Source organism: Brienomyrus brachyistius, chromosome 17 (genome assembly GCF_023856365.1).
Source record: "Brienomyrus brachyistius isolate T26 chromosome 17, BBRACH_0.4, whole genome shotgun sequence".
Taxonomy (NCBI): Eukaryota; Metazoa; Chordata; class Actinopteri; order Osteoglossiformes; family Mormyridae; genus Brienomyrus; species Brienomyrus brachyistius.
The window spans coordinates 18,009,200-18,025,324 of NC_064549.1; the positions used below are offsets into that span (position 1 = coordinate 18,009,200).

General features: G+C 38.7%; 1 protein-coding gene across 1 annotated transcript in view; it reads left to right on the forward strand.

Moving 5' to 3' along the window:
* The window catches only part of pid1 (phosphotyrosine interaction domain containing 1), a 51,436-nt gene extending 36,551 nt beyond the window's left edge, over positions 1-14,885 (forward strand). The window contains exon 3 of the mRNA XM_048982427.1: positions 12,185-14,885. Within this exon, the coding sequence (XP_048838384.1) occupies positions 12,185-12,661 (477 nt within the window). The 3' untranslated portion in view covers positions 12,662-14,885. The remainder of the gene's footprint in view (positions 1-12,184) is intronic.
* Positions 14,886-16,125: the final 1,240 nt, after the last annotated feature.

Sequence of the window (16,125 nt, forward strand, 5' to 3'; positions counted from 1 at the left end):
ATTAAAAGTGGGCACTGTAAAAAGCCTACCGTTTGCGGTCTGTATTTAAATGCTAGGAGTATTAGAAACAAAATTCATGATTTAGAGGCTTTAATATCATCAGACACTTACCACATTATAGGAATAACTGAAACATGAATGAGTGAATGGATGGTGAAGAATATAATATGGATGGTTATATGTTGTTCCATAGAGACCGGACAGGCAAGAAGGGAGGTGGTGTTGCAGTACATGTAAAGGAAAACTTGCAGGCAAGGGAGCTCACTGATAAAAATAAAAATACAGAAGCTGTATGGATAAAAGTAGATGCTAAAAACTCAAATGGCCTAATTGTCTGGGTTTGTTATAGAGCATCTAATGTAGCTGCAGAGGAAAGCAGAATGTTATATGACGATATCAGGATTATGAGTAATAAAAATGATGTGGTGGTTATGGGTGATTTTAATTTACCTGGGATTCAGTGGGACACAGTCTCACAGGCTCTTCTGTAAATGAACTTGAGATGGTGGAATTAGTACAGGATTGTTTTTTTTTACTCACTTTGTTAATACCCCTACCAGGGGAGAAGCCCTTCTTAATCTTGTTTTCTCTAATGGACAGGATAGGATTGGGAAATTAGAGGTTTTAGAACCATTAGACGGCAGTGATCATAGCATGATTAAATTTGAGGTTAAATTTACTTTCTGAAGAGCAAAGTCCAAAACAAAAGTATACAATGTTAGGAAGGCTAACTTTAATGGTATGAGACTGAAACTAGAAACTGTAACCTGGATGGAGTTAAATAGCAAAACAGTTGAAGAGGCAAGGGAATTTTTCAAAAAGCACATTGCAAGAGGACTTCATACCTGTTTCCAACTAAATCTAGGAAACTACAACCAAGGTGGTTTACTAAGGAAATTAAGAATAAAGTCAGGAGGAAAAGGGCTCTCTTCCACAAATGTAAATTAAGTAATGATTTAAAAACTAAGCAGGAGTATCTAAGGCTACAGGTTGAGTTAAAAAACAACATTAGACTCTCTAAGAGGAATATCGAAAGAAAAATAGCACTGGAGGCTAAGGATGACGATAAAAGTTTCTTCCAATATTTTAATTCCAAAACAGCTCTAAAAGATGAAATCAGTAATTTGCAGGATAGTAAGGGCCTTATCATTGAAAATGAAATCCATCCATCCATTTTCCAAACCGCTTATCCTACTGGGTCGCGGGGGGTCCGGAGCCTATCCCGGAAGCAATAGGCACGACCAACCCAGGATGGGGGGCCAGCCCATCGCAGGGCACACTCACACAACATTCACTCACACATGCACACCTAAGGGCAATTTAGTAACTCCAATTAGCCTCAGCATGTTTTTTTTGGACTGTAGGGGAAACTGGAGTACCCGGAGGAAATCCCATAACGACATGAGGAGAACATGCAAATTCCACACACATGGGACCCAGGCAGAGACTCGAACCTGGGTCCCAGAGGTGTGAGGCAACAGTGCTAAACACTGCACCACCATGCCACCCTTAAAATGACATTGATAAAGTAAATGAGTTTAATGATTATTTTACATGAGCATTCAGAGAGGTTACATTTACATTAGCTAAATGTAAAGAACATGAGTAACACCACCATTTAGTACGAATACTGCGTCGTCTTTGACCAATATATGTATAACTGAGGCTGATGTGGTACTAAGCCTAGATAAACACAAAATAAATAAATCGCAGGGCCCTGATGGCATATTACCTATAGTTTTAAAAGACATGAAGGATATTCTTAGCCAACCTTTAACTTTAATATTCCAGAAATTGTTATCTGCTGGTGTGGTACCTTCTGATTGGAAGCGTACTAATATAACGCCCATATTCAAAAAAGGGGATAGAAGTAACCCAGCAAACTATAGGCCAATCAGCTTAACTAGCATTACTGGAAAAATAATGGAAGCTATAATCTAAGTGAAAATGGTAGATTACCTGGATGCAAATAACATTCTGAGGGATAGCCAACATGAATTTAGGAGAGGTAGTGTCAGGTTTGGGGGGTGCGGACAGGCAGGCTGGTAGGATGGAGGCAGGGAATGACGAAGCAGGGAGGCAAAAGGCGGGGAAAGCTGGGGATTTATTAAGGGAAAGATGGCTACGGGCAGAATGGGACATCACTAACATCATACTAACATCAATGACAAGTCTAGGGAAGACAGACTCAGACGCGGACCAAATACAAAAGACAAGCCGAAAATAACAGCTGGGGACAATCGGAGAAGCACATGTGGATGATGAGGGGGCGTGGCACACACGAGGATCGGACGAGCTGGACGTGACAGATAGATCCTGTTTAACAAATTTACTTGAGTTCTTTAAGGAAGCTATAAGAGAAATTGATCACAAAAAGGCCTACAATGTGATCTACTTAGAATTCCAGAAGACCTTTGATGTTGTCCCCCACAAATGGCTCTTGCTTAAGCTCAAAGCTGGAGGGATTTTAGGAACTGTAGCAGCTTGGATCGAAAACTGGTTAACAGACAGGAAACAACGGGTAGTTATTAGAGGGACAATGTCACAGTGGGCCTGCGTTCATAGTGGGGTACCGCAGGGTTCAATTTTTGGACCACTATTGTTCCTAATTTACATTAATGATATTCACACCAATACAGTAGAGTCAGCAGATTACGAGAAAGATCTTGGTGTGTATGTTGATGCTTCCATGTCCCACTCTCGCCAGTGTGGGAAAGCAATAAAAAAGGCCAATAGGATTTTGGGTTACATCTCTAGGGGTGTGGAGTTTAAGACAAGGGAAGTGATGCTATGATTATATAATTCCTTGGTAAGACCCCACCTAGAATATTGTCTGCAGGTTTGGTCTCCATACCTTAAGAAGGACATTGCTGCCTTGGAAAAGGTACAACGTAGGGCTACGAGAATAATTCCTGGTCTTAGAGGAATGTCTTATGAGGAGAGGTTAGCTGAGCTGAATCTGTTTAGGCTCGAACAAAGGAAACTAAGGGGGGACATGATCCAGGTATATAAGATTCTATCAGGTCTGGATGCTGTTCAGCCAAATGGCTATTTCAGTATTAGTTTAAATATAACTCGTGGCCATAAGTGGAAATTAGCGGGAGAATATTTTAAAATGAATTTGAGGAAGCACTTCTTTACACAGCGCATAGTTAGAGTATGGATAGGCCAAATGGCCTCCTCTCATTTGTAAATTTCTAATGTTCTTCTTCTTATGTGAATTCAGGTGTGATACTGTCATAGGATGCCACCTTTGCAATAAGTCAGTTTGTGAAATATCTTCTCTGCTAGATATTCCATGATCAACTGTAAGTGGTATTACTGCAAAGTGGAAGTGTTTAGGAATAACCAAAACTTAGCCATGAAGTAGCAGACCATGTAAAGTAACAGAGTGAGGTCGTCGAGTGCTGAGATACATACTGTAAAAGTTGCCAGCGCTCTATTGACTCAGTCACTGAAGAGTTCCAAACTTCCTTTGGCATTAACCCCAGGACAAAAACTGTGTGCTGGGAGCTTCATAGCCAAGGAGCTGTATGTGAGCCTCACATCACCAAGCACAATGCCAAGCGTCAGATAGAGTGGCATAAAGCACACGACTATTTGACTCTGGAGCAGTGGAAACGTGTTCTGTGGAATGAGGAGTCATGCTTCTCTATTTTGCAGAGGGGTTGGGCTTGGCCCCTTTGTTCCAGTGAAGGGAACTCTTAATACTTCAACATACCGAGACATTTTGGACAATTCTATTCTTTCAACTTTGTGGGAATACCTTGGGGAAAGCCCTTTTCTGTTCCAGCATGACTGTGCCACAGTGGCATTGACATCAAACATCAGTGCCTGACTTCATCCACATCTGGATGAATGGAGAAAAATGCCCACAGATATGCTCCATAATCTTGTGGAAAGCCTTCTCAGAAAAGTGGCAGCTGTTATAGTTGCAATACTTTTGTCCATATAGTGTATGTTTGTAAAATTGCAATTGTATGCACAATGTATTTATGATATTTTATGGTTCTGATGTGATAGGGGTAGAATTTTTTAAATGAAAGACAGATTAGGAGTAGGCCAGTAATTATGCAGTACGTGTCAAATTGAGAATAAGGCGAGGTCTGACTATCGTTTGACTTTAAAAGAGTTTAGAACGTTTCCTAATGATAAAATTGTATCATTTGTGTAATAATAATAATAATAATAGTCTGATAATCTGATACATATCACTAAGCACATGGATCATATGAGTATCCTGAGGAAATGCATCTTCTATTGCTTATATTATAAGTTTCTGGAAGTGAGAGGTATATATTGTGTGTTTTTACATTCCAGTTCACATCTGGGGTGCGTGTGTGTGTGGGAGGGGAAGAAAAAGGATGTCCTTCACATTCCACAGTTTGGATGATAGTAGACACATGTTTGAATAATGCACAGTTGTTTAGTTGTGGTTAGCTGGTGTTTTATTGTGTTTGTCTGTCTCACATAAGTGTAAACTGTTTCTTAAGTTTCTATGCTTTCATCCCTTTCTGCCCCAACAGTGGTTTTGCATTACCCTAACCATGGTTATACCAGCGCAGTCTCTGTAGTCAGTTATATGCCTATACTCCATTCTCCCCTTGTCTACCATTGATTCATCTTCTTCTTCATCTTAGCTTTTCTCCCACTTTGCTGCAGTGTCTGCTTGGTTGCATGCTAATCTTCACTTGTTGAGATCCAGGACACTGCGTATCTTCTATCTTGGCCTTCCTCGCAGGTGATTCCCTGAGAGACTTCTTCACCACCATTTTCTCCGCACTCTTAACCATGTGTCCGCACCATCTGAAACATGCTTCATGCATTTACTTCACAATTGGCATCACGCCCATATGACTTTTGCTATCCGTGTTCACAACATGCTCCAGTCAGGTCAAGCTGGTGACAGTATTCCTCATTACAGATCCTTGAAAAATAATCACACCAGTGTTACAAAATGGCTCTTTACTCCTGATGTTAATGCCATGGCTGATATTTTTGGTTGACTGGCATTGCGTATTAATGATGCAATAGATCTTATTCATGCCTACAGATGCATCCAGTTGGCAGTAGAGGTTTTCATAGTAATTGCTTTTAATTGGCTTTAATAGTGTCATAACTGGGTGAGCTCAAACCAGGGAAGCAGGAGAAGGAGATGAAGGCTTGGGTAAAAAGGGATTTAATGGGGAGACGGAGAGCCTTACAAGGCAGGGACACTACACTAACTGCAATCACAGGACTTCAGACGTTAAACTGACGTTATAACAATGCAATGACGGGACTACGGAAACATATTCTGACATGGACTTAAATACACCGGACTAATGAAAACAACTCGAAACAGCTGGTAAACACAGGTAGTCCACACGAGGTTAACAAGAGGACTGTGGCACACAGGAGGATTGGACGAGCAGTATGTGACAAATAGTAATTGGCCTCCTGGACTTTGTTGCCCCACCACCATATTTGATTGTCCATGAGATTCCAGCTTGCTTTTGTCCTTCCCAGGACTTCTACAGCTGCGGTGTGCACCTGGCTGGCTATATCATTCTAGAGGTCCTCTTCCAGGCAGGTGGCATCCATGCTCATTTCGGAAAGGGCCCCCACCATTTGTATCTTGCACCCAGGAGTTTCCACCACTTAATATATTCAGTCCCCATCCTCTGTGTTCTTGTTTCACGCCTGAGGTTGAGCTGGAGATGATACTGGAGGCCTAAGTTATCGGATTGGATCACTTTGGCATCAACTACCAGATATTGGTCAGATCTTCCTAGCAGCCAATAATTAATCTGTGTTCAGTGTCCAGCGCAGGTGTAGATGGCAAGGTGCAAGGTCCTCTTTCTGAAGAAGGTGTTGACATACCGTTTGTTTGGAGCGTTATCTTTTCAGGTGGTTAAAAAAATTGGCTGTGTTACAACCTATTGGACAAATGGTATCTTTATGTCTCCAAATGATATCTTTATGCCTCCAAATTGCAGTATATTGTTCCATGTTAGATTTCACAAATACAAACCATTTCTATATAATCAAAGCAAAACCTTTTTTGGAGCTCTTCCTCATCAGCCCTGCTACACACTGTTAAATCAACACCATATCCAACCCATCTATGAACCTTGTTGTTTACCATGTGGAAAAATGTGCAATTTTTCACAGTATGTTGGTATATAAAGTTTTTTTTAACCAACGTAGCTAACTTGTTAAAAAGGATTACTTCAAAATCTAGTCACTAAATTGAGATCCGCTGAGTCAGATAATTGACAAAAAAGTGAGGTATACAGGGAGCTCTGAGATTTTATACAAGCTGAAATTGATTTGTTTCTCAGTGGTCTGTTTTTGAAGTCTCTGAACATGAAGGTGTTGTGTGATAGGTGATTGTGAGTTTGCCTGTTTGCCATTATTATAAATTCATTGGAAGCTCAGCTAACTTTTGTTTATTCCTCTCCTTGACAGCACATATTTTTAATGTGCTATTTTCCTTATTTGTATGTCACGTTAGACTAAAGCATCTGCTAAATAAAAGTAGATATAAATGTACTGCTGTATTGCGATTCTTGCAATAACTCTGAAATGTATATCGGGATACCACTGCAACCGGTTACAATATTGCCATATTGGCCACGACTTTTTTATATTGTTCCAAAATTCTCCTTTCTTGTCTGCTAAGCAGGCAGTTTCATGAAACAATGCAGAGTGGCTGGCTTGGTATTGAACTTGACAGGCATGTGGCAATCAGACACTCGGTGCACCTCTACAAGATTGTTCCTCAGTTTCTCACTGACGACCACCAACATGCTTTGGCAATTTTCCTTTTGAATGTAATAGATGACTTTGTGCCCTTCACCAGTGTCCCTCAATATGGCACCTGTCCATTTTATTTCTTGCCAATGTTGATTGAAGTCAGAATTTTTGGACTCTCTTCTTTAGCCCACCCTTTTCACAGGCGGGCAGCCTTCACACTCTTTCCACATAGCTTCAGGCAGGAGTAACACATGTTGTCTTCTGGGAACACCCCAACAAGTTGAGTTTTGATTTGAGTTTTAATTTAATTTACCTGCAATATCAATGCAACAAAAAAATACTCCAATGATTATGTTGGCTCACCTGTCTCTGAAGACTGAAGTCCGGGGGTTCCTTTTTACCAATTGGCACTGCGTGGAGGTGGTGGTCAGATTTTGCCAGCACATCAATGACTAAAATCCCCAGCCCAAGAACTTAAAAAGAAATTTCTAACTGGAAAATAGTTATTTGAATTGGTTTCCTTTAAGGTTTGGGAATGTTCTAGAAGTTATCATAAAAAAACTGTTTGCGTGTGCTAAGAATATATGCTAGGGAAATGGGTGGTTCACTCTTACTGAACTCTTATTACAGTTCTACGCTTCTTGTCCATATACCAGTATTGACCTTGCGTTTCTGTGCTCACGGTTATCTTTATAACTGCCATGCCACTGGTATGCATTGCTCTAGGTAACATATTTTAAATAACTATATTTAACTATTTTGTTTGGAGATCTTCAGAAAGAAAAAAGGAATTGTTGGGCAGCACATTGGGGAAGAATAATGAAAGGCCCTGCAAGATCCCTTTACCGTAAAGGATGTTCCAGTAAAGTCAGAGAAACATTAGTTCTCAAAGAAATTATCATTCTGATGGCCCAAGTGTTTTCTGTAGCCATACAGGACTTATCCAGACCTGAACCAGAGCTCTCCTGTCCTTCTCTCCAGGGCCCCATGAAGCTATAACAGATTGTGATTTACTAGGCAGTAGTGAAGAGAGTAGCAGTCTTTAAGTTTTTCTACAATTCAAAGTGCTGCCATTGGTACTGTTTTTTTACTTCTTTTTCTTTTCTTAAATAAAAAGTTTGATACTAGATTCAGACAAATATTTGCATATATTTAAATATTTGTCTTGGAAATTAGATGTCGCACCTTCAGGCTACCACATAAATCAACATGGGAACGTCGGGAGATCTTCCGTATTATGCATATCACTTGCATTATAAACAAGATGGTGTTAATAACAACTCTCACAAAACACTCTCACTTAGCTCTCCCAGTAAGGCCTTTTAAATACTGAGGACTGGAAACCTTTCAAAAGTCTCATACCATTTATTTTATTATCCAAAATACATAATTACACCTGAATAGCTATATATAATTTGCCTGTATTTATTCATACTCAAAACATTTCCTGAATTTATTTTCTTTGAGAAAATGAGGACATTGTTAATCTGCATAATTTACAAACTCACCAGTCACTTTTTACCTGTTAATTATGATATTATCTGTAATTCAGTATTGGCTACTGTTCATAATTTATGAGGCAATATTTCTAATCCCATCCATATACAAGTGCAGTTTACAGCGAGACAAATCAAAGTTCCTCCGGAGCCACGTACAGCATACATACACGAGAGGCTGTAAATTGACTGCACAAGACTTGATAAGTACAGCAATGCAATAAATATACATAATGTAGATGCATGCGGAAAACTGAAGTCGACTATCACAGGTATTACAGTATAAAATAAAAATGTAGCTGCTTGCCAAGATCTGTGTAATGGGGTTTTAATTAATAGGAATGCAATTTGCAGTGGAATATTATCATTGGTGAATGTTTTCTTGTGTACCTGATCACAGACATCACTTAATTTATTTTCTTCAGTTATGTGTGAATTTGCTATACCAAATGCAACAGTATCAGGGATATTTTATAAAGGTAAATGAGGACTAGAATTGTGTGGAATTATATTGAAAACTCACAAGTGTGTATTTATGCATAGAAACAATGATTGTGGCCAACTCCAGGTAGTCTGTTGTTGTCTAGACTCCATTCAAGGCAACAGGTTTGTATTATGCATTATGAACTGCTTACTTTAGCATGTGAGCAGTGCCATTTAGAGAGGCATGCCTATTGACTGTCTGTTGTTGTGGTGTTTAAAAGAGAGAACAGAAGGAGGTTTTTTTGGGCTGGCATGGTTGCTAATGGTAACTAGCCTTCCTCTGCCAGAATAAATCCACTTCTAGCCGGTTCAAACTGAATCATTAGATTTTGCAGAAACAACTTGAGTTGAGCCAGGGACTGTTCCATTCTAACATTCCCAAGTCCCAACAGAGTACAGACTTTTTATGGGGTAAATCATCTTTGAAGGGTGAAAATATTGCAAGTATTTCCTGCCTGGTCTGCTTGAAATCAGCCATGCAGTTTGGTATTAAACTGGTTCTTCTGTTGCAGTAACCTTAGACAGCTTCAGTGTTGATATTTGCAGGTCAGTTTGATTTCCAGCACATTTCACCATATAGTCTAATGTGAAGTATATTCTAATAATAGTAATATTTGGGTTGAGCCCACTTGTTTGCTGAAATCCTAGCCATAATGTGTTTATGTATTTTTGTCTATTTGTCTTATTTCGGTAGATCGTATTTCACATAACAAAAATACATTTCCCCCCCCATATAATTTGTGGTTTGGTTCCAATATAAGACCAAATAAAAATAGTGGAATATAATGGTATTGCTTTTTCAATTAAAAATGACCTATTTGGGCCAAACTAAAATTGAAATACTGAACTAATAGAACCACAATGGAACACTGGAATGGTACTCTCACTTATTACATGGGTCTATGGGTCACAACTTTTAGACTTTAATAACGCAGAATAATATTATATAATAATATAATTGTACTAATAAAAATAATGCTGCTTCCCACAGGTACAAAAACGGCAACCCCAAAAGTCAAACTGTGACCCTTTCTCTTCTACCTCCTTACATCTTACGGTTATAAACCAGACAAATTAGTGAAAAAGTAAGCACATTTTTGCTTTGATGGTACATTTGTTTTACTGGTAGTGTAGAATTTATTCATAGTCATAATCGTCATAATCTATTTTCTAAGGTAGAGTATCAAAATACAAAGTATCAGAATAAAAGAACAAAGAAGAAAGTCAAGTGTCTCCACTGCATCTGTATACAGTGTGTCCACTACAGGGGCGCACTGGCCACATAAAACAGCCCAGGAGGGTCTGTGAGGGGGCCGGAAACGGTGAACTGCTATATTTTGCCAATGGCAATCAACCAGTTGCTATGTATTATATAAAGGCTATCTATCCACTGCACGTATGAGCGTATGTGATAAATGTTTACAGATGCAATTGAGCTTATTAGCTGGTTCAGCCTGGTACAACACGTAGAAGTTCTCCGAACTTTAAGTCAACTGGATCCAAGGTTGAGGAACCATATGCTAGGATACTTTGTTTATTGATATAATATCCACACTTCCCACATGTGGGATCGGGACCCAATAAACATTCTGCAGCCTACAGCGTATCGGCCTTTTGATCCAAACAAAAGCTGTGGAACTGCTGAGTCCATGGACATTTTAGTACACACTTACATCGGACAATATTTGTATGAAACAAATGTTATTTTTCCAAACAGAACCATGAAAAAGTCAACTATGTAAATTGAACCAGTCTTCCAATAAAATTAAAATTATCCTAAAAACAGCTGGCCAAAGTGAAACAAAATGGACTAATGTGTTAAAAAAAATTGTGTATAAACACGGTCCCCCTTTACAACCAAACTGGATTTGTTGAAATCCCACCTGTTTCCTTCTGTTGTTTATTTGTCACCTGTTGTTTCATCAAATAGAGGTTCTGGAGATATTCATTGTGGCCACTAGGGTTACTTCTTCTAACAAATCCTCTGATCTGAATGAATTCCCCTGGATAGCTGCATTATCGTGAACAAGATCATACCCAAACCCTCCAAATTATGCCTTTATCAATAATGTATCCAGTATACACAGCAGATCAGTGTATGTTATTATGTGTTTTCTAGGCTAAACTAAATACTAAATTTGAATAGCTGACCCAGGGATAAAAGGTTACCTATATTCATGTTCTAAATTAATTCTCTAAGCGGTCTAACGTTACTTTCCAAATAGAACAAGGTGTTCATAATGTATATTTGTGGAAGCCTTGTCACACATGGAAATGCTCCAACAGCAGCTGACAACAATCATTGCTTAACCTTTGTCCTGAATGATGTGGAAGTGAAAATGAACTGAACTGGCATAACATATGTTTTTATTCTGAATTAGATTCCACAGTCTGCTGTCAAAGTACCCATCACTGAATGGCTTTGAGAACAAAAATATTGCTGAGGTATTCATATGAACCTAACAGTTCACAAGCAAAGGTTGCTAATGTTGTTCTTGGATTCTGAAATTCTGAAGGTCTTAGGCTTGTAAATAATCTCTCTCCCTGCCTTTTGTCCTAGTTGAAGGTTAGGGAACACAGTCCAGCAGACTTTGGGCACAGAAACGTGTACTTGGCCAATGAAACAAAGAAGCAATGCAGTCAGGAGTAAAGGACATTGAGATGTTATGGTTTTCTGTGTTTGCTTATGTGTAACATGATAATGGCCATTTACAAGCAGCAAGACAGTTTTGGTTTTTAATTAGGTGATCACTTGTTCAAAAATTCTCACCCAGGTAGTGTGTTTGTTATTGGTAAATATCTGGTGTATCTTTATGTGGAAATGTGGTATGTTTTCTGATGAAATGCCAGTTCTGGTAAAACCAAATAGGACCATTTTTTTTCCCCTCAGTAGACTTTGTATCTCTGTTGAAATAATTGCGCAACAGGATATGTTTCTTACATGTTCATTTGTTTAGTACTGTGTTGCTATGCAGACATACACATTTTAAAGGCAATTTTTTTCTGAAGAGTATCGTTGAAGCTTGTATCAGTGGTGTTGTTTAGCGAACCTTGGTATAATATGGTGAAAATGTCATGTAATTTTTATAGAATCAGCTTATATTAAGTTTGTTTAATCTGCATCTCAGTGCTGTGCAGTGTGATGAGTGTTTTGAGGTATAGAGGATATTTTGTTGGCACAAAAAATAGCACTTGCTCTGTCTTCTGCCCTTACTCTAAAATCATCTATTCCTGCCTCATATTACAGTAGTGCTCAATATTAAACAGAAAAAAAAATCACAAAATGGTTTGTATAGTGGCCAGGGAAATGATGAGTTTTCTTAAGTTTCAGATGTGCTCTCAAATGACACTCCACACCTTCCACTTACTATCAGAGAAGGGAAGAGTAGCTCATTCTCAGCCTCTCAGCTGTATGTCTTGTATTAGAAGTGCTGGAAGGTTCTAAGCCTTTTCTGTTTTGTCTGCAGGTGACATACCTTGGAAAAGTAACCATCACAGGGACACAATTTCTGTCAGGGTGCACCGAGTCTGCTGTCATTGGCTTGTGGGAGCGCAGGGCACTGGTTCAAGATGATGTTCTCAATGCCAATGCTATTCTGGAGATTCGGCCATTCCAGGTGAGACTACACCACTTGGATAGCCATGGTGAGGCGACTGTAGCCATGGACACCTACCAGGTAGCACGAATTGCTTATTGCACAGCTGACCACAACGTTAACCCCAACATTTTTGCCTGGATCTACCGTGAGATCAACGACGACCTCACCTTCCAGATGGACTGCCATGCAGTAGAGTGTGAGGGGAAGCTAGAGGCCAAGAAGCTAGCACATGCTATGATGGAGGCCTTCCGCAAGACCTTCCAGAGCATGCGGAGCGATGGGCGCATTCACAAGAGCAGCTCCTCTGACGAATTCCCAGAAGACTTCACACCTGAGGATGGCTGAACTGGGATACCACAGACAATGCATGGGAATTGGAGTTCTTTCTGGACCCACACAGAACCGACACAGAATAACAGCACCCAGCCGAAACTGAACAATAATACATAACGAATACCGAAAAATAATGCACATCCACAAAGACCAATACTATAAAGTGATAAAAGAACAACAATTTGCAGCTCAGAAAGGTAACGAATCATCCCAAAAGAATCATTACCATTCAGCTCAAAAAAACCTTTATAGTAGAAAATAATAAAGAATAAAATCATCTATGACACTTTTTTGTGGTTTATTACGCATCTTAAGGTATGCGTGATCTAACTCCTTTAGATTTATTAAAAGACCTCAATTGACGTAAGGTATCTTTGACAAAAATGGGTCATATTTCCTAAAGTCCAACACTCTATTACATCTCTCCCTCTTTTCCGTGACTATAAATAGTACAGAGTATATGCGATATTCTGTCGGTTTATTGGTGTGAATTTCAGTAACATTTCTCCTGAATTTTCCCCTGTGCAGGCTATCAGCAGCTTAGAAAAGAGATTCTGAAGCAGGTAATCTTTACTTGCTTCTGATTTCTTGTGAGATAAACCAAAAGTTAACACAATCTCGGCTGGATCCTATCTATGTATTATGTCATTCGATTCACATTGGGCTGGCTCCTAGCACCCTACTCCAACTATCTGCAGCTCCAGATGCAATAACCTGTCTTCACAGAGCACTGTTCAAGAACCCAGTGACAGACACACTGACACATAACATTTGACAGTGTTATCCAGATATTGTGAAAACATGACATATTGTTTGCAATGGCTTGGCTCAAAAATAAAGTAAAAACACAGATGTTCCAGGATGGAGAAATAGCCATGCTATGTGCTCTGATGCTTTGGAATTTTATGTGGAGAGCAATTATTCTTTAGACTACATTACTGTTTTAATCGATGTAAAAATGTGGAAGCCAACCATCCAAGTGGTGGGCCACAGGTTAAGGGAAAGGCCTGCTTCTGGCAGAAACCTATAGGACATGAAATCACTTGAGCCAGTTTTCTGCAGGACGCATGACTGTCATCATTTGTGCTGCCAGCTCAGTACACCAGCTAGATTTCTTCTTGAACCTGGTTTTTGGTTTTATGTATTTTAATAGTTTAAAATGGGAAATGTATAGTTAGAAGAAAGCTGCCTCATGGATACGGACGCTTTTTGTTATAATGCAGACTGTCCCCAACTTAGACTCTATGTGACTTAGAACGACTTGCACATTGTTTTTAAAATTAAGTAAGTTCATGTGGCTCAGTGGGCTAAGCCTGTGTCCTTATAACCATAAAGCTGCCAGTTTGAACGCAGTCTCTGGGTCTTTGAGCAAGGTCCTTAACCTCCGGCTCTTTGGGCATTGCAGCAGGTGGCTGCCCTTCGTGGCCAGCTTGCTCTACAAAATGCAAATTGGGGGAGGCGTAAAGACAATTTCCCTATGAGGATCAATAATGTATCAGTTATTATTATATAAAATACATTTCAGAAATACATTTCAGACGGCTGTACGCCGGTAGTGCTAGGTTACCTAGTGAGCATGGCCTGCCCTATGATAGTTGCTAATAGTTGACCCTCCAAGCTTTATACGCATCTCCCAGTTTCATTCTGGCACCTGAAAGTCAGTAAAATGATCCTATCCTGATCCTATATGACTTTTCTGTCGGGATGGAACCCAGTCGTAAGTCGGGGACAGTCTGCATTTTACAGTTGTGTCTTTGGCACTATTTTGTCCGAATTGAACACCATATAGGAATGGGAACATTTGTATGTTGATGTAATTTAAAAAAAAAAAAACTCTGTGTACCCATATTCTGTGAATGAATTTGAACAAAGGAGGTCCTGGTCAGTATATATTTCTAAAGTTCTTTGCTAAGCTAATGTAAATAGAAATATTAATGTGTGTTTCAAAATATTACAGCATAAATGTTTATAGTTATTTTAAATGAAGAAGAAACAGTGTTTAATACCCAACTGTGAATATTTAGAAAATCCTGTAGTGCTGGATGTTTAAGCCATGTGAAATCATAGCTGTACGTGGGAGTGAAGGTGTACAGAAGTGTTTATGAAATAATGGATAACTGTGTTCCGTTTTCAGTGCCTGGATTAGCTTTAAATGATTCATTGTGTCACCTTATGTGTTTTATATGCAGTATTTGCAAAGATAAAAAAAAACAATTTATAAAGTTCAGTCATGATTGTTGTGTGTGTAATTTTTTAATTTTATTTATTTATGTTTATTATTTGGTTGTCTTGAATACTGCACAATACTGAATCTCATTAAGTTTGTAATGCTTTTCTTGGATGTACTATTTAATGTATTGGTACAAAAAATATATTTTATATTGTGAAAATAATACCATATTTTAAAAATACTTTGTCTCAACAGTTCAGTAATATTCAGAACTGTTGAAAATTCAGTGCTCCTGTATAGATAATGTAAAAAGTGTCCTTTTTATATGAAAGTGGCTTCTTAAGAACAGAATAAATTATAGTGAGATCCATTTCTCCTAAAACATAAAGGTTACTACAAATCGTACATGAAACCTACTATTTAGACTTACAATTCTTATATTTTTTTCTTGAAAAAATCTCACCAAAGGCTAAGTAGGATCTAAAAATAAAGATTTATACAGGGCCTTTCTCAAACTAAGTATCTTAAGGCATCCTTTGATCATAAAGAAAATCTGTAACTGTTCCTTTATCTAACCTCCAGTGTTAGGGTTAGGGTTATGTTTAGGGAAACATGCTGCCTTTAATGTACATGAGACTACCTAGTAATCAACTGGAATCCTGTCCAGAATGTAATGCTACATGCTATCTTTGGTTAGGTTTGGGCTCCAGGATCACAGGTACTCTAAACCATGTTTAAGTGTGAAATTTCTAAGATAAGATAAAGCTATTGGTCCTATTTGTAAAGTCTTTGAAAACACACATACAATCATTAATTGTCAGGGAGTCAAAGTCCAGTAACTTGCATGACAGGAGGATTTATTAACCACTATATTAATGAGTAGAGTCAGTAAAGAATGATCTCAAAAAATATAAATTTGATTGCGCAGAAAAAGCTTATGTCAGAGAGGCAGGAGAATAAATAATGTTTTACTCAGTCAACAAGTCATAAAAACTTTAATTAGCGTTAACTTTTGTGCTGAGATCCTGTATTTGATGCAATTCTGGAAGAAAACAGTATCGGCACTGTCCTTGTCCTCCTTGTTAAGTGGTGTTTTCTTGTGATGCAGTATATCTATTACATGACCCCTTTAATATAATCTCTTGATTACACATTCACATTTTTCTGTTTAGCATTGCCTAGGTACATCCTAGCTTTGCTCCTGTGTTAAACCCAGATATTGTGGGGCCCATGTGTCACATGCATTTGGCCCAGTCAAGAAGAGGTCACCCAAAACCCATTCACAAACCCATCTCAGGTGGCTCTA